This window comes from Lacerta agilis, chromosome 12, assembly GCF_009819535.1.
Source record: "Lacerta agilis isolate rLacAgi1 chromosome 12, rLacAgi1.pri, whole genome shotgun sequence".
Lineage (NCBI taxonomy): Eukaryota > Metazoa > Chordata > Lepidosauria > Squamata > Lacertidae > Lacerta > Lacerta agilis.
Window position 1 is genome coordinate 56,525,953 of NC_046323.1, and position 24,008 is coordinate 56,549,960.

Here is a 24,008-nt window from a genome sequence, read left to right on the forward strand (position 1 = left end):
AGCAAACTGTGCTGGCCCCAAGGGTTTGTCCATGAAGCGAGGTCCAAATCCAGTCCTGGGTCTAGGGGTCCAAAGGAGGTCAATCCGGCAGGGAGCGAGGCAGGGAGCAGATCAAGGTCCAAGGCAGGTTCAGGCACAAGGTTGCAGGTTGAGCACACGCTTGCAACTAAGTTGCTCACGCAACTTGGGCTGGGTCTGGCTGGCTTTTATCTGGCCCTATGCTTAGGGCGGTCCCGATCCTCCGGAGACTCGCCTCTCCTCCGGGCCTGGAGGCGAGCACTCCTCCTGCAGACACTTAACTCCCTTCGCCTCTCTGCCCTGAGCCTCTGTAGCTCAGGAGAGGATGGTGGGTTACTGGACCCAGGGGATGCCTCAGCTTCCTCTGAAGAGGCTGGGAGTGGAGCACCTGCAGGCAATGGGTCCTCCCTCCCATCAGGAGCCAGAGCAGACTCTGCTGATGCCTGCACCTGGGGATCCAGCACAGGTGGGGATCCTTCAGGCTCAAGCCCTGGCCCCGGCTCAGCTGGTTCTGGAGGCGGGGAATCCCGTGCAGGCTGGGATCCCTCAGGTTCAGCATCAGAGTCTGACTCCCAGGCCATCACAGGGAACCTGAGAAGAGCCAGCTGCATCTGGCCAAAGGGGACCCATCTGGGGGAAGGAGGCGGTGGGCTCTACTTCCTTAGAGGTTGGATGGGCACTGTCTTGGATGCTTTAGTGGAGGTTCCTGCACTGCAGGGGGTTGGACTAGATGACCCTCGGGGTCTCTTCCTGGACCTGAGTGCGAAATCCCCTCCTGTATCTTCCAGCAACCTGCATTCATTTTTGCCTCTGACTGAGGAGGCACAGCACAACCATCCTGGCTAGTGGCCACCCAAAGCCCTCTCCTCCTCCAAGTTTTTTTTTCTAATTTGGCTAAGGCAGTGGCAGCTGCCAAGTGGAAGAGAGGCAACAGGGGCATCCGATTGCAGTGCCAGCTCCGCTAGGAGCTCTGCTCTCTGACGGCTGGCAGCCTTCTTCTTCTTCTTCTTCTTCTTCTTCTTCTTCTTCTTCTTCTTCTTCTTCTTCTTCTGCGATCATTCGTATCCAAGTAAGATTGTCTTCCATGAACATGGTTTTAACAATGAGTCTGTAGGTGACGCTGGAGGCCAATTCTGGATCCACACGTCTTTCCACAGTGGGGACATTGGTTTCTGGGTGGGAGTTGATCCCAGTGAGGGTTTGCCAAACATGCCTTCCTCTTAGCACATTTCTCCCTTGCGTCCTGAGTTCGAGCATCTGTTCTCCAGGCTGTTCTCCAATTGGAGCGCTCGCAGGCCAATGTTTCCCGGTTGTTGGTGTTTATACTACATTTATCTTACGGCTGGCAGCCAAACAGGCACTGTCTTGTATTGCAGGGGATAGACTATGGGTGGATCTACACACGGGTGGGGGGGGACATTATAATTAAGTCATAAATTAAATCATTATAAATAAATAAAAAAACGCAATGGAAGATCACATAGAATTTTTATTTTACTCTCTGGCACCATCTGGTGTTGCATGTTTTATAATATATTCCAAGCAGTGTTTCCTTACTAATGTAGCTGAGTCCTAAGTGATCCTTCCAACTCTACAATTCCATGATCCTGTAGGGACTCTCCTCTGAGACGTCACTCTCAGGTGAGGAAGGTCTGCTGCCAGAAGCAATAACTGCACACCTTTGGGCAAGAATTTAACAGTAAGCATCCTTACACATCTGTGACTATGGGACCCTTTTTATTGTGCAACTAGCTGCCCGGCCACGCGTTGCTGTGGTTTGTTTTTGCTTTTTTAAATTCTGACCCCGAAAGTATTCTGGAAGCTCCTGTTTTCATTCTTCCCTGTCCCTGTAGAGTAGGGTATTGCATCACTTGGGACTGTGTGTGTTCATCATGCGAAGTTGCGACGGTCATTTTAGGTGAGGGCAATTGGGAAATACTAAAATGCCTGTGAGTGTGCAGCGGCCATTTTAATTGAGGGCACTGGGCACTTTATGGAGGCCTACTGCGGGCCTTGCTCTGGTTTTTTTTTTACTGTAAAAGCGCACCCCCCCACAAACACCCCCTCCTCACAATTAACTGGCCCCATGCTCTACGCCATTAAAAAGAGCATTCTCCCCCACCCCAGTCCCAAAATTAAGCACCCCAGCGACAAAATCCCCTCAGAGCTGGTCTTACTCCCTGCGACCTCTCAGGCAGCCTTGGGCTTATTTCGCTCCCGCCTTTTTCCTCCCCCCTCTCTTCCGCAACTGCCCTGCCTCCCGCTCCGTCTTTTTTCCACATTTCCACTAAGCAGTTTGTGTCAGAAAGTCCTTGGGTGCTTACAGATGGCAGTTATAAAATGGTGGACGGGGTTTTCTTTTTGGCGCAGGTCTGATGACGTCAACAGGCAATCCGCCTTTCTATTGGATGCTGTTGGAGTCTTCATTCCTTTTGCTGGTGAGGTATAATAGGCGCGCCTTTATTTATTTTTTGCCTTTATTCTATATTTTAGGCATGACAGGTGTGGTTTTTTAAATTTTTATTATGCTATATCCTTCCTCGATGGTCATGTTACACTTTGTCCTAAATTTGATGCGCTTTGGTCCAGCGGTTACGGAGCAAGGTGCTGTCGCACGCGCACGCAATGGGAACATTTATATATATATATATAGATTAATGGGGTTGACCCAAGACATTTTAGCACCAGAGGGCAGCCACAAAATGGTGCCCCTCCCCACCAGCAAAGAAAGGGTGAATGAAAATCTACATCAGGAAGAAGGGGGAATAAAGATCAGCATTGGGTTCTGTTGCCCCCAGGGATCCTGCTGCCTGAGCCAGTTGCCTCACCTTGCCTCATGGGTGGGCTGGCCATGACATTCTGGATGGTTTCAATACTGTTTGCAGCTGCAAAGGTTTGGGGTAGACAGACTGCTTCGCTTCCAATCAGTGCATGTTCTGCAACGTCCTGTCGACATGGGTGGTTTTGTTTTTTTGTCCCACTTAGAATCATAGAATTGAGCAGTTGGAAGGGACCCCAAGGGTCATCCAGTCCACCCCCTGCACCTTTGGTTGTGCTGCAGCACAAAAATGCCCTAAAGAGGGCAAGAATGGAGTGGTCCTGGGGAAGCATAACAGGACAACCAAGAAAGCTGTGTGGACTGTGGCCTGTCCATTACAAATCTATCCCTGATTCACTGCCATTGTGTCAACTGGGCCTTTTGGGTGGTGGCTCCTCTGGTCCCCTGGCGTATTAGGCAGGTGCCGCCCCTGTTGCTTTTCCAGTGTCTATGGGAGACGCCTCCCCTCTCCTTCAACAAGCCTTTTAAGCGGAGGACATTCCCAGTCTGCAGTTGTTTCTACAGTGTTTCTATTGCTTAGCACTTGCTATTTGGTCTCCTTTGGAAGAAGGACAGGATATAAATTAAACAAAGACACAAATCCATGACATGTTGCAGAATGCGCTTGCAAACAAACAAACAAAAACACCCAGCCTGGAGCAAAGCTGTACAGGAAAAGCTTACATGGCGTGGAAGAGTCTTGCCTGGTGCAATGTGAAGAGATCTTCCTGGATAGACTGTCACATGATGCAACCCCCATCTCCGAGTGATGTGAGAGTCCAGGGGTCACAGGGTCTGTGTTCCCTCTGGGGACAATGAGGCACAGAGGGGTCTTTATGATTTACGGTTCTTTCACACATATATACAACCTGTGTCTAGATGGAGGGAGTGCACAGCATTCAAGAGGGTCCCATTGCTGCAGCCTCTGGTTCCAAGAGATCCTAAACACCGTGTCTGATTGCAAAAGGGGCACTTTTTCCTGTTTGCTGACCTCATTGCCTTCTGCAATTCTGCCCCTCTGGCCTTTCCCCTCTGCCATCTCTCAGGTCTGGAGGGGATTTCCCCATTTCTCTGTTAATGGCCTTCTTTATGAGTTAAGGACTTGCCATCATTGACCCTTGTTCGTCCAATGACCCCTAGCTCTTCCCAGCTGGCATGGCTCCTTAGCCTCAGCTAAATCCAGGGGTTTCCTGTTTGCCAAACCTCCATTAATTCGCTGTTTTACTAATTCCAGGCTATATGGCTAACTTGCACCCACAGACTCCAGCCCCCAAACTTATAACAATACAGTGTATTAACAGGGCTCAGCTGCTGTACTCCTTGGCAGCAGCCAAATGGAATATGTGAAAATGGCATGACTTTTGTAGAGCTATGCTGACATTTTTAAGTGTGTCTCCCCTTTTCCTTCTTTTCAGCTCATTTCTTATCTTTACAAAATCGAAAATTCTTTCTAGTAGCACCTTAGAGACCAACTGAGTTTGTTCCTGGTATGAGCTTTCGTGTGCATGCACACTTCTTTCTTATCTTTGTATTCCTTCTGTGAAGTATGAGATATGCTAGTCTTTCATATCATTTAAATCTAGGTAAAGGTAAAGGGACCCCTGACCGTTAGGTCCAGTCGTGTCCGACTCTGGGGTTGCAGCGCTCATCTCGCTTTACTGGCCGAGGGAGTCGGCATACAGCTTCCGGGTCATGACTAAGCCGCTTCTGGCAAACCAGAGCAGTGCACGGAAATGCCGTTTCCCTTCCCACTGGAGCGGTACCTATTTATCTACTTGCACTTTGACGTGCTTTCAGACTGCTAGGTGGGCAGGAGCTGGGAGTCTGGGACCGAGCAACGGGAGCTCACCCTGTCGTGGGGATTTGAACTGCTGACCTTCTGATCGGCAAGCCCTAGGCTCTGTGGTTTAACCCACAGCACCACCCGCATCCCTTCATTTAAATCTACTGTCCATCAAAATGTGATTCACCATTTCTCCCCTGTTGCGTTTTATTACTTTCTAAACTAAAATTTATAAAGAGTATTTAAAAAAAAAAAAAAAACCAGCCAGCCTGGAAGGGCCCCAATTCAATACCGCCCCCCGCCCCCCACTATTCCCGCCCTCCCCCGCATCCTTCTTTCCCGGCACTTCTCCTGCGGGACTCCAGGTGGCGCAGGGGCAAGCGCGCCTTCTTCAGATTGTGCTCTGGGGCTCGTTGCAAACCACTTTGAAACACAGAACTGCAGAGTTGGAAGGGGACCCCCAAAGCTCATCTAGTCCAACCCCTGGCCGCACAGGAATCAGAGCTAATATTGCCCCCCTGCCTTTTGCAGAGAGAGAGTTTCCCTCAAGAAAACCTTGGCCTTTCCTCACAAGCCCCTTCCTCTCTCCTCCACAGGGCCACATTTCAGCTCTCTCTTGCTCTTACTGTCTGTGCGTGACCCTTTTTGCCATTACACCTGTTACTTTGCTCCAGACGAATCACAGGGCCACCGTGGCAACCCTGGGAGACCAGGGTTTGAATCCTCTCCCAGCCATGAAGGCCCCCTTGGGCCAGCCACTGCCTTCTCTCCACTTAACCTACCTTGCAGGGCTGTTGTGAGGATTCAATGAGGAGCAAGAGAAGAACCACGTAGGTCATGAGCTCCTGGGAGAAAAATAAGGTGGGGTACAACAGCAGATGAAGCAAAGCCCCCCCCCGATCCCACACATCCCGCCTCTCATGCACCCCCCTGCCTTGCCCAGAGGTCCTTGTCCTTTTGTGTTTGGCTGAGGGAGCCAGGCAGGGCATTCCCCCTGGCAGGGTGTCCAGGATGTTTCTTGGCAAAGCTTATCCATTTCCCAGAAACCCTGAGGATCCCTGCCTCCTGCAGTGGGCAGGGCAGGAGGGGAAGGGCTGGCATCAGCTCTCCTGCCACCTCATCCATCAAACCCGCCTGCCCACGTTTCTGCTGCCACTGGCGCCCCTCCCCATCCCTGAACACTGTCCAGAAGTGAGGGGGGAACTCCCTGCCACTGGAGGCAGTCAGGGCCACCAACCTGGATGGCTTTGAAAGAGGACTGGGCAAATTCAGGAGGGGGCTATGGAGGGCTCCTAGCAGGAAGGCTGTGCCCTTCCTTCCTTCCTTCCTTCCTTGCAGCTGAAGGCAGCCATGCTTCTCAATATCAGTTGCTGCAAACCCCAGGAGGGGAGAGGGCTCTCCTGCTTGGATCCCCCTTGATGGTTATCACCTACAGAAATCTTGACGATAAAAAAAAATCAATATAGGAGAGAACTGGTTAACATTTGATGAGCTCTTAATAGAATCAGAAAAAGGATGGAAAATCAAACCATATGAGCAAGTGGCAAATAAATTGACAGGTTGGATACAATATTACCAGGTATATAATTTATTCAATGAAGAGAAAAGAAAGCACAATTTTGATACCAAAAAATCTAAATTCCAAATAGAAATATTGGAGGGAAATAGAAAATTGTTATCAAAAATGTATAATTATGTATTGGAATGGTATACCAAAGATGAAGTAAAAGAGGTCATGATAAAGTGGGCGATAGATCTGGGACATAACATACAGCTAGAAATGTGGGGAAAGCTGTGGAACCACCATATAAAATTTACGGCATGTACAATTCTGAAGGAGAACATAATGAAGATGATGTACCGTTGGTACTTGACACCGGTGAAATTAGCCAAAATGTATAAGAAAAGTAGTAAAAAATGCTGGAAATGTGATCTGAAAGAGGGTGATTTCTATCACATGTGGTGGATGTGTGATAAAGTTAGAGCTTATTGGGAGATAATATATAACGAGTTGAAGAAGATACTTCAATATACTTTCCCAAAAAAACCCGAGGCGTTTTTGCTAGGTTTGGTAGGTGAGGAAATTAGAGGGAAAGATCAAAGATTTTTCCTATATGCCACCACAGCGGCTAGAATTTTATTGGCACAAAATTGGAAATTGAAGGATTTACCAATGGTAGATGATTGGAGAATGAAATTATTGGAGTATTCGGAACTAGCGAGATTGACTGCAAGGATAAGAAACCAGAGAGACCAACAGGTTCAAGCTGACTGGAGTAAATTTTTGAAATATTTAGAAGTTTGTAATTATGTAAATCACTAACAGGTGTGATGAAATACTTGCAACCTATTAGAAAGAATGATTAAAGATAAAATATATATATATATGAGGTAGGATAGGCTGATAGGCAGTGACTGACCCAGTGAGCTGCATGGCCATGTGGACATTCGAACCCTGGTCTCCCAGGTCTGATCCAGCCCTCTAACCGCTGCACCACACTGCCTTTCCTTGGCCTCAGTCTTCCTGGAGAGGCGGCCAAGTGGATCTCCCAGCTCAGAGAGCTCTGCTACTCAGGGGCCACTGAGGAAAAGGCTCTGCTCCACACCTTCCAAGTCACAGAATAATAGATCTGCAGAGTTGGAGAGCACACTCAAGAGTCATCTAGTCCACCCCCTGCAAGATAGGAATCTCAGCTCAAGCATCCATGACAATGACCACCCAACCTCTGCTTAAAGGAAGGAAGGAAGGAAGGAGAGTCCACCACCTCCCCAAAGACTGTTCCACTGTCAAACCGCTCTTGCCACCAGAAAGTTCTTCCTGATGTTTAGTCACAATCTCCTTTCTTGTCACTTGAAACCAAGAGTTCAAGAAGAAAACAGCCTTGCTCCGTCTTCCATGTGACAGCCCTTTAGGAGTTCCTCAGGGAGTTGGGATTCCTGCATTGCAGGGCATTGGACTAGATGACCCTGAGGGGCACCTTCCAATTCTATGATTTTATGAGGGTCTTTTTTGGTGTGGGTGGGTGCTTGTTTATGAATCTATCATACAACCAACTTTACTGTATGCTTGTGAAACATGGACCACTAATAAACATCATCTCCAGCTCCTCAAAAGATTCCATCAACGGCGTCTCTGAAAAATTTTACACATCACTTGGGAAGACAGGTGAACTAATGCCAGTGTCCTGGAAGAAGCAAAGATCCTGAGTGTGGAAGCAATGATTCTTCAACTTCATCTTCATTGGACTGGTCACGTTGTGCGGATGCCTGATGATCGTCTTCCAAAGCAACTACTCTATTCCAAACTTCAAAATGGAAAGCGTGATGCTGGTGGTCAACAAAAGAGGTTTAAAGACTCTCTCTCAAGGCAAATCTTTAAAAATGTAGTATAAACACTGACAACTGGGAAACACTGGCTTGCGAGCGCTTCAGTTGGAGAACAGCGGCACTTGAACTGAGGATGAAAGGGAGAAACAGAAGGAAGGTATGCTTGGCAAACCCTCACCATGATCAACTCCCACCCAGAAACCTATGTCCCCACTGTGGAAGGACGTGTGGATCCAGAACTGGCCTCCACCGTCACTTATGGACTCACTGTTAAGACAGTGTTCATGGAAGACCATCTTCCTCACAACAAGGGATGCCAGAGAAGAGGTCTGGGGTGGAGGGGTGTTGTTTTCCACACGGTTGGGAGACTCAGAAGCCAGGGGGGCAAGTTGTCAGCATGTACTGAAGCTTTTGCACCACTGTGGACAACGCAGCACTTGCCCACTTGGGGCTTTTATTTGGATTCATAGAATCATAGAATTGTGGAGTTGGAAGAGATCCCGAAGAGCCATCTAGTCCAACCCCCTGCAATGCAGGAATCCCAACTCCCAGACGAATTCCTCTCTTGCTGCCAAATCCACGCAAACAGAGGCGAGAGCGTCCATCCTCAAAATCAAGCGGTCTGCTGGGATGTTGGATTAATTATTCGACTTTCCCGGCCTCTCTTCTTGCAGGTTAGAAGAGCCAGCCGGTCTCTCCTGCCCGACCACCTGTGGGCAGCGCCACCTGGCGGCCGCTGCTGGGGCTGCTCGGGGCGGGGAAAGGGGAGACCCCGCCCCCTGGCGGTCACCCTGCTGAGGCGCGCAGGTGCTGCTTCACCTGCCGGTTGCTCTGAATGAAAGGGCGGGGCGGGGGGAGGGGCTTGGGCAGGTTTAGGAGCTCCTCTTCCCCACACCCTTTTCCTCTTTTAGAAACGCGTGATCCAGAAGTGCTCTTGCAGACACGAGTTTTTTGCACGCGCTTTGGGGGAGAGGAATTGGGGCGCGTGTGTCCGGCGCTGCCTTTCTTCTCTCGCCTTGGAAAGGACTTTCGGAACTTAACCCGCCCCCCCCCCGCCCCACATCGCAGAAACGCCGAAAAGGGGCGGGAGGAGTCATGAGTGCTTCCTTGTGGTCCTGCCTCAACGGAAGAGATGATGGTGACAATCGCACGACCTCCTGCATCACAGCGACCCCGGGTGACCGCGCGAGTGTAAGTAGCACTCAGACATGAGACTTCATTGCTTTCTTGCCTTTCTCATCGCCCATCGTTCCTCCCAAGGAAGCCTGCATGATTCTTCACCCGCTCTCATAGAAGTGTAGGGCAGGGAGAGACTCCCAAGGGTCATCTAGCCCAACCCCCCCGCCATGCAGGAGTCACTGCTGAAGAATCCAAGGCAGGTGGCCACCAGGCCTCCGTTTAAAAACAGGAGAGGCCGCCACTTCCTGAGGGAGTCCATTCTACTGCCAAACAATTCTGTATCCTCACAACAACCTTGCAAGGGAAGGGAGATGGAGAGATCCTTCCTGGCCCAAGCCCCCCCCCCAGCTTTTGGGCTGAGCAGGGACTTGAACTGGTGGCTCCACAATCTGAATGTGGCGCAGAGTGTTGGGTTCCCTGCAAAGGAGATGCAAGCAGGAGGGCCAGCTGGCCAGAAAAAGGTGGCCCGGCCTGCTCTTGTGCCTTTAAGAGCAGCTTGCCTTGCAGTGGGGAAGGACTCCTGTTTGCACAGCAAGCTGAAAAGCTGGCAACTCTGCTTGAGCAGCAGGCCAGCAGTGGCTTCTTCCAGAGCCCTGTCTTTTTCGGAAACTAATTGGTTGCCTTTTTGCAGCTAATGAGGCAGGCAAAGCCATTTTAAAACCTTTTTTTTTCTTTTGGCAACACAACGTCACAGCTCAGTGTCTTCCTGTCTCAAAGGCCTGTTTGCAGCCCATTAGCCCAGGTGAAGCAGGTGCCAGGAGGAGGCAGGCCAGGCCAACACAGCCTGCCCTTCTGCTCAGGTAGGAAGGCAGCTTCTGCCACCATTGAGCAGCTGGAGAACTGGCGGTGGGGAGTCGAAGGATTGCTGGCAGCTCAAGGGGAACGGTAAGTCTGGAGAAGTTTCTGCCTTGCAGAGGGTTAGACTGGATGACCGTTAGTGGTCCCTCCCAACCTACAGTTCTGTGATGCTATGACTCTGAGGCAAGCCCCCTGATCTCTAGGAGGGAAGGGCATTGCAAACTGAAGGGGAGGCAAGAGAGGAAAGGTGGGGAAGAGGGGAAGAGGGAGAGCAGCACAGATTTGAACTGTGGAACTCCCTCCCACAGGAGGCAGGGATGGCCACCAATGTGGATGGGTGCAAAAGAGGATTGGACAAATTCATAGAGGAGGAGAGGGCGATCACAGGCTCCTAGCCAGCACAGTCCGGAAGCAGCAAGCTTCTGAAGCCCAGCAGCTGGAAACTGCAGGAGGGGAGAGGGCCACCTCTGCTTCCTGTGGCAGTGAGTTCCACAGTTTAACAATGTGGAAGGACTTCCTTTTCTGTGTCCTGAATCTCTCAACATTCATCTTCGCTAGATGGCCAGGAGTTTCAGTGCTATGGGCGAGGGAGAAAAACTTTTCTCTACCCGTTTTCTCCCTCCAGAAGGACGCCATGGCCAAGGGACCCCAAAGCCCCCAAAAGGTCAAGGAGAAGAGCAAGGCTGCCATTCTACCCCATCTCTCTCTCTCTCTCTCTTTCTCTCTCCTGGCCAATGTCATCAGCCAGGGCAGTTTCCGTGCCATGACTGGGCCTGAAGCCAGACTGAAACGGATCCAGCAGTTCAGTCTTCTCCAAGCATTAATTCGTAAGCAGGAATATGGATTCGTTAGGCAGGCGAACCATCATTACCCATTAATTTCCTTGCTTTATCTAGCCTACTTTGATGGGATGCAAGAGAAATGACTCGTCTTTGTATCCACAAACATTATTTAAGATTTATTTATTGGCATGCCTGCCTTTAGAGGTGGCCCTTCTCCTTGCTGCTGGGGGGGGGGGTTTGATGGTCACTCAGAGCATCTCAGGGCAACAGCTAAACCTTGTAATAGCGAAACATTACTAGGCCGTGAATTAAACTGCATCTGAGATTGCTGGCCTCAATTTTAGCAATGATCCAACTTTCACATAATTCAAAGGAAAGATCCTGTATTTCAATATATAATGTGGCTGCTGAAGCCAGTTGAACGACTTCTCCTTGTTTTAGGAACCTGCCCTTTAGATCAGTTGGTCTCAAATGTTGTTGTGGGTCCTGCCCAATAGGCGTAGCCAGGCTTCATGTTGGGGTGGGGCAGAACCTCAGTTAAGTATTTTTATTGATTTACTTGATAGCCCCCCCTTGGCTACGCCCATGCCCTGCCCCCTTGGCCCCCTAATCCCAGTGCCCCCTTCTCTACCTCATAAAAAGCATTATTCAGAACAGCCGCTTGCATGACCCACTAAGGAAGTTAATAATGCAATAAAATTCAAAGCACCAAGAATTAATTGCACATTTATTCAAAATCGAACTGAAATGCCTTTCCGGCAACTCTCTACTTACTCTGGGGTTATGTTCAAGGGATGGCACATAAAGCCAAAATCGTGAAGTCAAAACGCATTGGGTTCAGCGCTGGGTGGGATTGCCGAAACCTTTCCCCCCAGACGCCTGACCCCCTTTTAATGTTATTATTATTATTATTATTATTTATTTGCCAAGCATGTAAAGCTGAATGCACATGAGTTAAATGTGTGCCTGTTGCGAGTTACCTGTATTTAATTAATTCAACTAAATGGATGAACTGAGGGGTAGCTCAGCCGTTGGAGCACGAGACTCTTAATCTCAGGATCGTGGGTTTGAGCCAAAGATGCCTGTATTGCAGGAGGTTGGACTAGATGACCCTTGCTGTCTCTTTCAACTCTACAGTTCTCTGATTCTGTGAACTTGATCCAGGGAGTCTGGTACTCATCTATCCCTCCAGTGCCCCCTGCTTGGCTCTTAGGGCTCACCCAGACGCTGCTTGCCCCTCTGAAGCACCACCAGTAGATGGTTCCTCAGGCCGGATGGCTGGGAGGTCGCCTGCTCCTGATGGGGTTACGCTTCCTCTGAAGGAGCAGGTTCACAGCTTGGGGGTCCTCCTGGATCCTTTGCTGTCGCTCGAGGCTCAGGTGGCCTCAGTGGCCCAGAGTGCCTTCCACCATCTTCTGCTGGTGGCCCAGCTACGCCCCTATCTGGACAGGGATAGCCTAACTACTGTTGTCTATGCTCTGGTAACCTCAAGGTTAGATTACTGCAATGCGTTCTACGTAGGGCTGCCTCTGAAGACGGTTTGGAAACTTCATCTGGTGCAGAATTCAGCGGCCAGGTTGCTCACCGGAGCAAGACAGTTTGAGCATATTACGTACACAGATCCTGGCCCGACTGCACAGGCCCAATTCAAAGCGCTGGTTTTGACCTATAAAGCTTTTAATGGTTCAGGACCTCAAGGACCACCTTCCCCCAGATGCACTGCCCTGGACCCCGAGATCATTCTCTGAGGCTCTTCTTTGTGTGCCTTGACTGCGAGAGGCCTGGAGTGTGGCAACACAAGAAAGGGCCTTTTCTGTGGTGGCTCCCTGTTTGTGGGACGCTCTCCCCAAGGAGGCTCGCCTGGCCAGTGTTCGAAACTCCCACTGTTCTAGGCGCATTTTGCAACAGGAAAATTCATTAGCACTAGGGGTTTCTGAGCTCTGGGTGCAAATACTGTGTCTAAGATTTCAGATTAAAACTGCAGAGCAGAAGGAAAGGAGAACGTTTTTTTGCCTCCCCACTTCCAGCTACTCTCTGAAGACTGGAGAAGAGACCCTCTGAAGAATATTAGAGGGGTGGGCAGGGGAAGGACTAGACCATGTGAAAAATGAACATAAGATTTTAGCTGCAGTTCATTCATTTTCAGCTTTGTATTCTTGTTATAAAAAAGGCGTGTCTAGACGTTCTGCTGTTGCACCAGTAACCTCAGTCTAAGGTGGCATTTAGCTCCTAGCTTTCCTATCTCAGTTTCTAACACTGCTCCTGGCTCTTTCCCTACACATCCTTAGGCACCAGGCAGAAACATTCCTCTTCTCCCAGGCCTTTGGCTAATTGTACAATCTACAACCTTTAAAACAACAACAATTTATTATTTATACCCCGCCCATCTGGCTGGTTTTCCCCAGTCACTCTGGGCGGCTCCCAACAGAATATCAAAAACACAATACAACATCAAACATTTAAAAATTCCCTGATAGAGTTGCCTTCAGATGTCTTCTAAAAGTCAGATAGTTGTTTATTTCCTTGACATCTGATGGGAGGGCGCTCCACAGGGCAGGAGCCACCACCAAGAAGGCCCTCTGCCTGGTTTTTGTTTAGTAAAATGTTATCTATTTTTTGTGTTTTTATTTTGTATGCCACCCTGTGATCCTCGGATGAAGGGCAGTATGGAAATTTAATAAGTAAATAAATATCTAAAATAAATTGGGGACTCCAGCTGGCGTGAAGCTGGTTTGAGAACAATGCTTTAGCAGGGCTATCTTGCAATGAAGGCCAGGATCCGTGTGCCTTTGGGGTCATGCCCTGTGGAGACGGATCAGAAGCCCAGCAAGGGGCCTGGGGAGTAGGCTTCCTCTCTGCGCCTTATCTGGGTGCGCTGTGGGCCCAGCGCCAGTCCAAGGATCTGCCTCCATAGATCTGCCGGGTCATTTGATTTGCATTGGGCTGCATGCCAGGGGTGTCGTCAGTCTTTTGGTCTCCTTTGGAGGCCCCACCCCTTCACTAAATAGCAACTGGCCACTCTTTCGGAATTGCAGAAATAATGAAGATACGCAGGCAAAAATGGCTGCATGCAGTTCACTGAATCCCACTTAATAATAATTTAAAACTCGGATCTTACCTCTGCGCCGGCTCAGTTACTGTCTAGATATTGCAAGTCTCCTGTCTTGTCCAAGGCAGGCTCAGGCTAGTGCTCTAGGGAGCCTCCAGGGGGAGGGGACCCTTAAGCCCAGATTTTTTTGAGGGGGGGGGAGTAGCCAGAAAGTGGGTGTTCTGTCTGCCAAGCGGGCTGAGTGGCTCCCATCATTGGCACAAATCCAGCCCCTTGCCAGCTGCAGTTGGTAGGCACAACAGGAAAACAGGCTCTGCTCCCTGTTTTTATTGAGGGGCGTTGAGGAAGCCCCAGGCAGGGATCTAGGGGGGGGGGCAAGATGGGATGTGGGGACTCTCGTAACTGGAGAGAGATGACCCCCCCTTCCTTTGCCACCCAGACTAGGCTGCCCAGGGGCAGTGCCCAGGGGAGGGGATATGATGGCACCCCCTTGGTACTTCCAAGCAGCTCTGCCTTCCTCATCCAGTAAGCTCCCCCCCCCATTTCAATGCCTGGGGGGTTCCCCTCCCTCCTTCCTTCCCTGCGTGTTGCCTCCAGCGCTCCATATGTGGTTCCTCCCAAGGCTGAGGAAGGAAATGGAAGCAGAAAGCAAAGGTGTGGCTTCCTGTCTCCAACACTCTGTGAGAACAACAGGCGGCTTGATTTGGCCAGGCCAAGGTCAATGGGGCTGGGGAGGGGGCTTCCAAGATGCAAACACCCCCCCCCCACACACACACACCCCAATATCCTGCAAGCACCACACTCTGGCCCCCCTGAGCTCTGATGGTTGCTTGAGGCAAACCCCGTCTTTCTCTTGGACACCCACACCCACCATCTCCTGCCCACGTCCCACACATCAGGGGCTTTTTGGAATCCTAGAACAGTGGAGTTGGAAGGAACCGAAGCGGTCATCTAGCCCACCCCTGCAATGCAGGGATCGCAGCTAGAGAAAATGAAGCGAATTATCCAGGGGGCATGATGGAAGGGCAAAAAATCATGCCTGGCATGGAGAAAGTGGGCAGAGAGAAGTTCTCCCCATCTCCTAATGGCAGAGCGTGCGAACATCCCATGAAGCTGAAGGTCGGATGACTCAGGACAGACAAAAGCAAGACCTTCCTCTGTGTGTGGCCCATAGTTGGAACCACGGAACTCCCCTCCCCCCGCAGGAAGCAGGGACGGCTCTCTTCCTGGAAGCCCCCTTCCTTCTCAGAGGTGCTGGTCCAGGAATTGGGTGCTGACTCAGAGGCAATGTGACGGCACCCGGCTGCAGGATGTGCCCTCCCAGCCCTTGGATCACCACAATCCATCAGGGTTGCTCTTGAACATTCAAGATTCCCTTTTTCTGAACCTTTTCAGTAAAAATGCAGGGGAAAGTGATGGTTCTGTGGTGAGGCTGCCCTGGATGGAAGAGGAGGTGAGCCTCAGGACTTGCAGGGGTTGGACTGGATGACCCTTGGGGGTCCCTTCCAACCCGACAATCCTACGGTTCCTCCTTGTTGAGGTCCAGATGCCTGCACTGGGCAAGGTTCCTCTGAAGCAAGCACCCACCTGGTCAGTGCATGGACAGAGGCTGCCTGGCGCCCCCCTGGATGCTTCTCTGGGCTTCAGGAGGAAGAGGACCTGGCCCTTGGCATGCCAGGATGGGGCTCAGATTTCCCATAGGGAAATGAAAGGCAGCGCCCCTGTTCAGGGCCGAGGGGTTCCTTTTGCAGGTCACAACCTGCCTTTATTCCTGAATGGCCCTGGGAGCTGTGTTCGGATCAGAGAGTTGTTGGTAACCCAAAGGTCATCTAGCCCAACCCCATAGCCCCTCTTCAGGGCAGCCCTACCACAAAGCAGTCACGTTTTGGGGTGAAATCCAAAGGAGGCCCTTTGATCTCCCGTCATCATCTGCATTTTTACCAAAAATTGCATCACAAGAATCCCTGACGTGGCCATTCTGAGCTCCAGTTTGGGGTGGGGGGCTGAGAGGGTGAGACCCTCTCTGCTCCCCTTCCCCAGCCTGCCACCTGTTTTCTTCTGTCTCCCTCCTATCCTTCCCAACTGGCCTCGCAGCTTGGCATCCCGGCTCTTTGCTATTTGGGGAGGGGGGCTGCTAAATGTGTATCATTCTCTCCCCACTTTTGGAGGGAGCCCAACCCCCCAGGGCCCCACCGCCCCTTGTCCCAGCTTCGTCTGTCTGGGCGGATGGGGAAGGCGAGGCCATAATCCCACTCCTCCCCCCCCCCCGCTGTTCCCTTTCTCAGCAGGCAGGAAGAAAAGGGAGTTCCTGGCACCATCGACACATTGCTCCAGAGAGAGCCACTCTCTGCCAGGACTTGGTGCGCAGTGCCATGGGGAACTTGCCGGGGGCCCTTTCCCCCTCCCAGACCCACTTCTGGAGTCTTGACCTCTGCTCCAGGCATCGGGCGTCCATCGCAGAAGAAAGCGTCCCCTCCAAAAAGTGCAGGTGATAGCAGAAGGGGCCTCAGCCTAGAACCCAGAGGGCTGGCTGGCTGGCTGGGGGGGGGGGGGAGAGACTTTGGGAGCCACGTTTGTGGGTGGGAGAGGAGAGGACCTTCAGGGCATCCGGAAGGACTGTTGGGCAGTGTTGGGGGTTGAGGAAGTTGGGGACATCCAGCCTGGACAGGAGAAGATGGGCGGGTGATTGCAGAGCCATGTTTAAATATCTGGAAACCAAGCCTTGCAAGGAACAGTTGAGGGAGTTGGGTTTGTTTAGCTGGCAGAAGAGAAGATAGAGAGATGACATAGATTCATCGGATCATCAAGTTGCTGAGTTGCAAGGGACCCTGAGAGTCATCTCATCCAACCCCCTGTGATGCAGGAATCTCAACAAAATCCATCCAATATCCAGAACTGTTTGACAACAGAACAGACTCCTTTGGAAGGTGGCAGACTCTCCTTCCTTGGAGGTTTTTAAGCAGAGGTTGGATGGCCACCTGCCATGGATGCTTGAGCTGAGATTCCTGCATTGCAGGGGGTTGGACTGGATGGCAATTGGGGTCCCTTCTCTGATTCTATGAACCTCTGCTTAAAAGCCCCATCACCTCCTTACTGTCAGAAAGCTCTTCCTGATGTTTAGTCGGAATCTCTTTTCTTGTAACTTGAAGCCATGGCTTTGGGTCCTTCTCTCCAGAAGAGCAGAAGACAAGCTCAGGGGCGTCGCTGGGGAGGGGCGGTGGGGGCGGTACGCCCCCAGTGACAGGGTGAAAAGCGGCGGGTGGGGGTGACAAGCGGCGGCCCCTCTTGCCACGCCCACGCGCCACCGCTCCCTCCCTCACTCAGCAGCACCTGGAAGGGGTGCTTTCCGCTGCTTTTTTCGGCGGGGGGGGGTCGACCAGCGAGGGAGGGTGTCACGCTTGTCACCCCTCCTCGCTAGTCGACCCCCCCCGCCGAAAAAACCCGCGGGGGGGGGGCGGGGAAAGGAAGCAGAGCCGGGGCTTGAATGCAGAGCGCCGGCTCTGCTTCTTTTTTCCCCTTTCCGCCGCTTTTTTTTCGGCGGGGGGGGTCGACCAGCGAGGGAGGGTGTCACGCTTGTCACCCCTCCTCGCTAGTCGACCCCCCCCGCCGAAAAAACCCGCGGGGGGGGGCGGGGAAAGGAAGCAGAGCCGGGGCTTGAATGCAGAGCGCCGGCTCTGCTTCTTTTTTCCCCTTTCCGCCGCTTTTTTTTCGGCGGGGGGGGGGTCGACCAGCGAGGAGGGTGTCACGCTTGTCACCCCTCCTCGCTAGTCGACCCCCCCCCCCCGCCGAAAAAACCCGCGGGGGGGCGGGGAAAGGAAGCAGAGCCGGGGCTTGAATGCAGAGCGCCGGCTCTGCTTTTTTCCCCTTTCCACCGCTTTTTTTCGGCGGGGGGGGGGGTCGACCAGCGAGGAGGGTGTCACGCTTGTCACCCCTCCTCGTTAGTCGACCCCCCCCCGCCGAAAAAAACCCGCGGGGGGGGGGGCGGGGAAAGGAAGCAGAGCCGGGGCTTGAATGCAGAGCGCCGGCTCTGCTTCTTTTTCCCCCTTTCCGGCGCTTTTTTTTCGGCGGGGGGGGGGGGGTCGACTAGCGAGGAGGGTGTCACGCTTGTCACCCCTCCTCGCTAGTCGACCCCCCCCCCGCCGAAAAAAAGCCTCTGAAAGGGGGAAATTCCCCCTTTCTGCACCCACGTGCGTCGTGACGTCATGATGACGTCACGACGCACGCGTCGTGCCCCTCCCCCAGGGGGGTTCCTCTGCGCTGCCGCCGCCCCCAGCAGCGCAGAGGCTAGCAACGCCACTGGACAAGCTTTCTCCCTCTTCCATGTCACAGCCCTTGAGGTTTTTGAAGACGGCTCTCGTATCTCCTCTCGGTCTTCATATATGTGAAGGGCTCTCATGCAGAAGACGCAGCAAGCTTGCTTTCTCCTGCTCCAGAAGGGAGCATCCAAACGGATGGATTGAAACGGCAAGGAAGGGAATTTTGAGTTAACATTAGTGTTACCGGACAATTAGGAAGGATTTTCTGGGGGTTTGGGTTGTCTGACAGTGACATGGACTCCCTTGAATGATGGTTGGCTCTTCTTCCTTGGAGGCTTTTAAAGAGAGGTTGGCTGGCCATCGATCTTTCCAGGATTCTTTAGCTGGGAATCCTGCATTGCAGGGGGCTGGACTAGTTGACCCTTGGGTCCCCTTCCAAACATACAATTGTATGATTCTATGGACTTTGCTGGGGTCAAGCCAGATGGGGTGCCTTCGAGGGAGAGAAGGTGTCCTGAGTTCCTCTGCTGGCATCATGTCAGACGCTTTCCCCTAGAGCACCAGAGGGACTTCCCGGACTTCCAAGGTGGGCTTTCCTCCCATGCCAGGTGTTCCCAGGGTTGCCGCTTGGCCTGATGCAGCTTGGCTTGATTGCTTGTTTGACTCTGAGACCTGTAGTGTTGGAAGGAACCCCAAAGGTCATCCAGTCTGCCCATCCTGCAATGCAAAAATTGCAGCTGGGGAATCCCTGACAGGTGCCCCCCCACCTCTGCTTAAAACCCTCCCCATTCACAGATTCCCCCCCCCCCCCTTTTAAGCACGCTGGCCTGATCTTTGGGCCTCCCTTTGGACTTGTCCCATCGAATCCTCATCCCACCCTTGTGGGAATGGGCTGGGCTAAGTGACAGGCACCTGCCCAGAGCCCACATCCCGTTTTCTGCACTGGCAGGTGCTGTGCTGCTCTGGGTGGCACAAGGTCTCCCTGTGTGGATGAGCAGCCTTCCCTCTGGAGGGGGCCTGGACTAGGTGTCCTTTGTAATTCCCCCTGCCTCCTTTCCCCTGCCATTGTTCTGGGCCCCCAAGTCAACTATTCTCCCCACCCCCAGATCAGACTGCCTTGCCTTCCCCTGTCCCAGCATTGGGGTCCCTCTCTGACTCTCCCTTTTTTCTGGGGCCCTTCACATTTGGGGACCTGGGTTTGGGGGCATCATCTCAGGGTTAGCTTGCACATTGGGGGGGGGGTTCATGTCTTCCCCTGCTTTTGGAGTTGACCTACCTGGAATGCTTTAGTTGTGGTTCCCGCCTTGCAGGGGGTTGGGCTAGATGACCCTTGGGGGTCCCTCCCAGCTCTACAGTTCTGTGATTCTCTGGTTCCAGCTGCCCAGTTGTCCACCCAGCTGACCGCCCCGCCGAACCCCCCAAGTACACCCGGCTGAAGAACTGGCAGACAGGCTCCATCCTCTATGACACTCTCAATGCCCAGACCTTGCAGGTGAGGCCTCTGAGGTGGAGTGGGGGGGGGAGGTGGGGAGCTCCCCTCCCTTGGGTTCCTCAGCCAGCCAGCTGGCAGATGGCTGCCTTGAGTAGCTGATGCTGCTCGCCTCTGTGACCACTACGCCAGTGTGGTGTAGTGGTTAAGAGCGGTAGACTCGTAATCTGGGGAACCGGGTTCGTGTCTCTGCTCCTCCACATGCAGCTGCTGGGTGACCTTGGGCTAGTCTCACTTCTCTGAAGTCTCTCAGCCCCACTCACCTCACAGAGTGTTTGTTGTGGGGGAGGAAGGGAAAGGAGAATGTTAGCCGCTTTGAGACTCCTTCAGGTAGTGATAAAGCGGGATATCAAATCCAAACTCTTCTTCTTCTTCTTCTTCTTCTTCTTCTTCTCTGCCCCTGTGGAAAACTTCCCACCCCCAGCCAGAATCCCGAGGAAGTGAGTCAACAAGTTGCCACCTTCTGTGTGTCCCCCCCCCTTCCAAATATACGTAAGAACAGGGCTGGCCCAAGACATCTTTGCAACCGAGCCAAAAAGGAAGGAGGGGCAGAGCTCCATTGGTCACCAGTGGGGAAACCAGTCAGTCTTGAAGTGGGAGCCAAAGGTGGTGAAGGGGGGAAGGGCACCCGGTGGGTGCAGAGCCCAGGAGACCCCAGCAGGCAGCCCCACCATTTCCTCCCTGCAGGTGGAAGGAGGCCAGCAATGCCCCAGAGACCACTGTAGAGGCAGCATGGGGGGGGGGAAGAGAAGGAGGAAACCGATCTGGCCTTCACAACCACAGTGGGCGATGCAGTCCATCCAGGCCGGATCAGCTGCCCCCGAGGATCCTGCCCCTTTGCCTTGCCTTGTGGGTGGGTCAGCCCTGCATAAGAACAGAAGAAGAGCATGCCGGATCAGGCCCAAGGGGGCCCCTCTAGCCCAGCTTCCTTTTCACATAGGTGAACCAGATGGCCAAAGGGAAGCCCGCATGTGGGATCCAAGCCTGAGAGCAACTCTCTCCCCTCCTGGGGTTTCCAGCACCAGGGATGCAGAAACATGGGCGCTTCCACCAGAGCCCAGCCATGGGGGCTACTTGCCATTGGTACCCCCTCCTCTTTTAAAGCCATCCAAGTTGTCGGCCATTCCCGCCTCCTGGGGAAGTGAGTTCCATAGTTTAACTGGGCGCTGCCTAAAGAAGGACTTTCCTTGGTCTGTCCTGAACCTTCCAGCCCTCAGCTTGCTTGCATGTCCACAAGTTCTAGTCTTATGAGAGAGGGAGGAAAGCTCTTTTCGTCCCGCTTTCTCTATGCCAGGCATAATTTTACAAACTTCTTCCTCTCCTTTTCTCCAAACTGAAAAGTCCCAAGCACTGCTGCCTTCCTTCCTAGGGGAGTCACTCCACCCCCTGGACCATCTGGGCTGCTTTTTTTCAAATCGTTTCCAACTCTTCCTTGTCCTTTTGGTACTGAAGGTGACCAGATGTTCTGGAACTCCCAGGCCCCATATAATCCCAGAGCACCTGGGCTGATGAAAGCCCCCCCCCCATCTGGGGGTCCACAGGTTCCCCTGCCTAGCTTCAGGGGCCAACCAGTCTTCTGTGTCAGCAGCGAGGGGAGAAGCTGGTCAGGAGATGGATGTTTCAGCTGGGAAGGGGAGTCTCCCAGTGGGGCTGGGGAGTGAAGAGCCTTTGCAGCTGCAGCCCCTTCTCCCTCTTTCTCTGCAGAATGTGCCATGCAATGAGAGGCGCTGCCTAGGCTCCATCATGTTCCCCAAGCAGATGTGTGCTGCTTCGGAGGGCCCCCGCCCCATGGAAGAGCTCCTGCCCCTGGCACAGGACTTCATTAACCTCTACTATCACTCCATGAAACGGTGAGTCTCTGGGAGCCTTGCTCAGCCACATCTCTGGTGGGTGGGGGCAGTGGGTGCCATGGCGAAGCTGCGCCCAGACCTGGCTCTTGAGGCTCCCTTCAGTCAATGTGGGGCCTGGCCCACATCCTAGCATTCTCCTGGTGGGCTCTTGCCCCCCCAGCCAGCCACCTTGCCTGGAATGGCAATCCGCTGACCACTTACAGAATCCAGACATTGTTCTCCAAGCCTGGCATTTCTGTGTTCTGTTATCCTTTTTCCTACTTCGGACCTGACTTGGGGCGAGTTTTGTACGTTCCTGTGAAATGCAATTGCAGCATTGCCTGGTTTGGAGCTTGCAGGGTGCAGTTAAGGCTTTTCAGGACTCATGCTCCATTAGTTAGTAGCTTCCTGTTTTTTCAGCCACAAAGGAGATTTGTTTTTTTAGTTAGTAGATTCCTGTTTGCAGCTTTCATTGCTTCCCATTTAGCATTGTAAGAGCATTCTGGATAAATAGCCTCTTTGTTGCTTCTTACGTGCTCAGGAAAGAAGCCTTAATTACTGTCTCTTCGTTAACTAAAATCAATCTCGTTGGGGAACAGGAACTAAGAAATGGGTCATTAAGAGATTTGTGAGCAATGCTGTAGCTGAATGAAACAAGAAGCGATAAGAGCAAAAGTTGCAAGGTGGAAGCTTTTAACAAACATTGCAGGAGACTTTTGCTGAAAAGGACTTAGTTCTGCATGTAGAAGGATCTTGGCCGTGGGGCAGGGTGCCACCGGATAGCAGAGCATTATATCAAGTGCAGTTTGGCATCGTGGTGGTGATTCCACTCACAGCTAATGGTTGGGAAGCAGTCTAAGAAATGTGATGTGGAAGCAGCCCAGATTCCCTTGCAGAGTTCACTCCTGATGATCCAACCCCAGCCGTAAACCTCCTCTGCCATGGCTTTCCCCAGGTGGTTCTTGGGTAAAAAATTAAGAAGTATCAAACACCTCCCTCCCCAGCTCTCACGAAGGCTGGTCTGTGGGAACATGGAGTTCCCCAATGCCTGCGCCCCACACTCTTCTCCTCCCACCTGCTTCCAAACGCCACTGTCTAGTCACAGAGATTTCCACCCATCCTAAAATAACAACTGTGCATGACATTCTCCATGATGAAAGAGGTGTGAGTCAATAGTCCCTGAGCCTGGACGGAGTGCAGTGTCCCAGGGTTAGCACCCCTTGGATTACTTACGGGGGGGGCATCCCTGTGGCTACTTGCTCACCAGTTGGAATGTGCAGAAGGCGGGGCTCTCTCTCTCCATCTCCTAAGAAGGCCTCCTCCACCCAGCGGCTTACTCCTGAGTAGCCCCCTTTGTGACGCAGGGAGACAAGTCTGGGAGGGGGAGGGGGCACCCCTTCTGGGCCCCAGGGAGCTGATCTTTGCCTTCACTCCTTTGTTCTCTGCAGGACTCCTGACTTGGGTGGATGTTATCTGAGGGCTTTTCCTCTCTGAGCTGTTTCTTCCTGTCCCCCCCAGAAGCCTCTGATGTCAGGAGCAAACTTTTCTCTCGCCTGCTGCCCCCCCCCCTTGCAAAAACATTCAGATGCCTCCTGAAACCTTTATCTCGCCTGCAGAATGGAAAGCTGTGTGCTTGTCCTTTGCAGCAGAGCAAACTCCCATTCGTCTGGCAGCAGAATCTGTCCCCCCCCCACACACACACACTTTGACCTTGTCCGCCTGGTTCGGCTGCTTGGGAAAATCCAGCTTTTGGGGGATGGAAGAAAATGAGCGGCAGGAGAGCCTGGTGGCTAATATTGGGGGTGGGGTCAGCCCAGATTGTGCTTCAACTGGTTCCTTGCCAGATGTACCCCCAAGGAGGCCAAGAGCGCCATTTCCCCTTTTGGGTCCCCCAGCAATTTGCCTCTCCAGGTGGGGCTGATCCTGGAGGCCATAAATAGCCCCCCATGGGGAGGGGCCATGATGGCTCTGCCCTGCCTCTGGGGTCAGAAACAGGGATGCTTCTGGGTACCAGTGGCTGGAAAGTGCAGGAGGGGAGAGAGTTTTTGTGCTCAGATCCTGGTTGCGAGCTTCCTGGGTGGCCTCTGTGCAAAGAGGATGCTGGACTAGATGGGCTCTGTTAAGGGAAAATAGAACTCGGGGTTCCCTAAGGGTTTCCCAACTTTGTCAGGATTTGGTGCTGTGGGTTCAAATCTGTCCGGTTCAAGCAAGAGACACCTGCCAAGTTAGCGAAGCCAAACAGCAGCAATGAAGCCTGATTGTTTATTGTTGCAACGAGGTTCCAACTTCCAAGCAGGCAAAGAAGAAGAACCCAAAACAAAAGCTTACATCCACTTTCAAAAGTTTCCAGAGTTTCCAATATTACATGTCAAGAAGCATCATAGAAATGTCAGAGAATGAGGTTTGGGGACAGGCAGAAATCTGCAGACGTGTCTCCTGTCCCTCAAGGCAGCAATTATAAAAAAGTGTTTCCATTCCCTTTGTTCTCTGGATTCAGTTGCCCCATCTATTCCTGCTTCCCCTGGTGAACCCCTGCCTGGGATGGAGGTCCCTACATGTAGTGTGAGGGGGGTGGGCTTCTCTCTGGCTCTTTGTGCCAGGGAGATTGCCCTATCTGCTGCTCGCCAAGTCTTCTTCCCTGTGCAATCTCTTCATCATCTTTGAAACTAAAGAAAGCCAT

The 24,008-nt window shown here is 52.3% G+C and overlaps 1 protein-coding gene across 3 annotated transcripts in view; it reads left to right on the forward strand.

The window, feature by feature from the left end:
* The first annotated feature begins 8,915 nt into the window (after positions 1–8,915).
* Positions 8,916–24,008, forward strand: part of NOS3 (nitric oxide synthase 3) — a 45,109-nt gene continuing 30,016 nt past the window's right edge. The window contains exons 1-4 of one of the 3 annotated variants that reach the window (XM_033165772.1): positions 8,916–9,137; positions 16,040–16,242; positions 19,388–19,502; positions 21,204–21,349. In XM_033165772.1, coding sequence (XP_033021663.1) covers positions 9,042–9,137; positions 16,040–16,242; positions 19,388–19,502; positions 21,204–21,349 — 560 coding nt within the window. In that variant the 5' untranslated portion in view covers positions 8,916–9,041. The remainder of the gene's footprint in view (positions 9,138–16,039; positions 16,243–19,387; positions 19,503–21,203; positions 21,350–24,008) is intronic. The other 2 variants (XM_033165773.1, XM_033165774.1) reach the window with 2 other exon arrangements.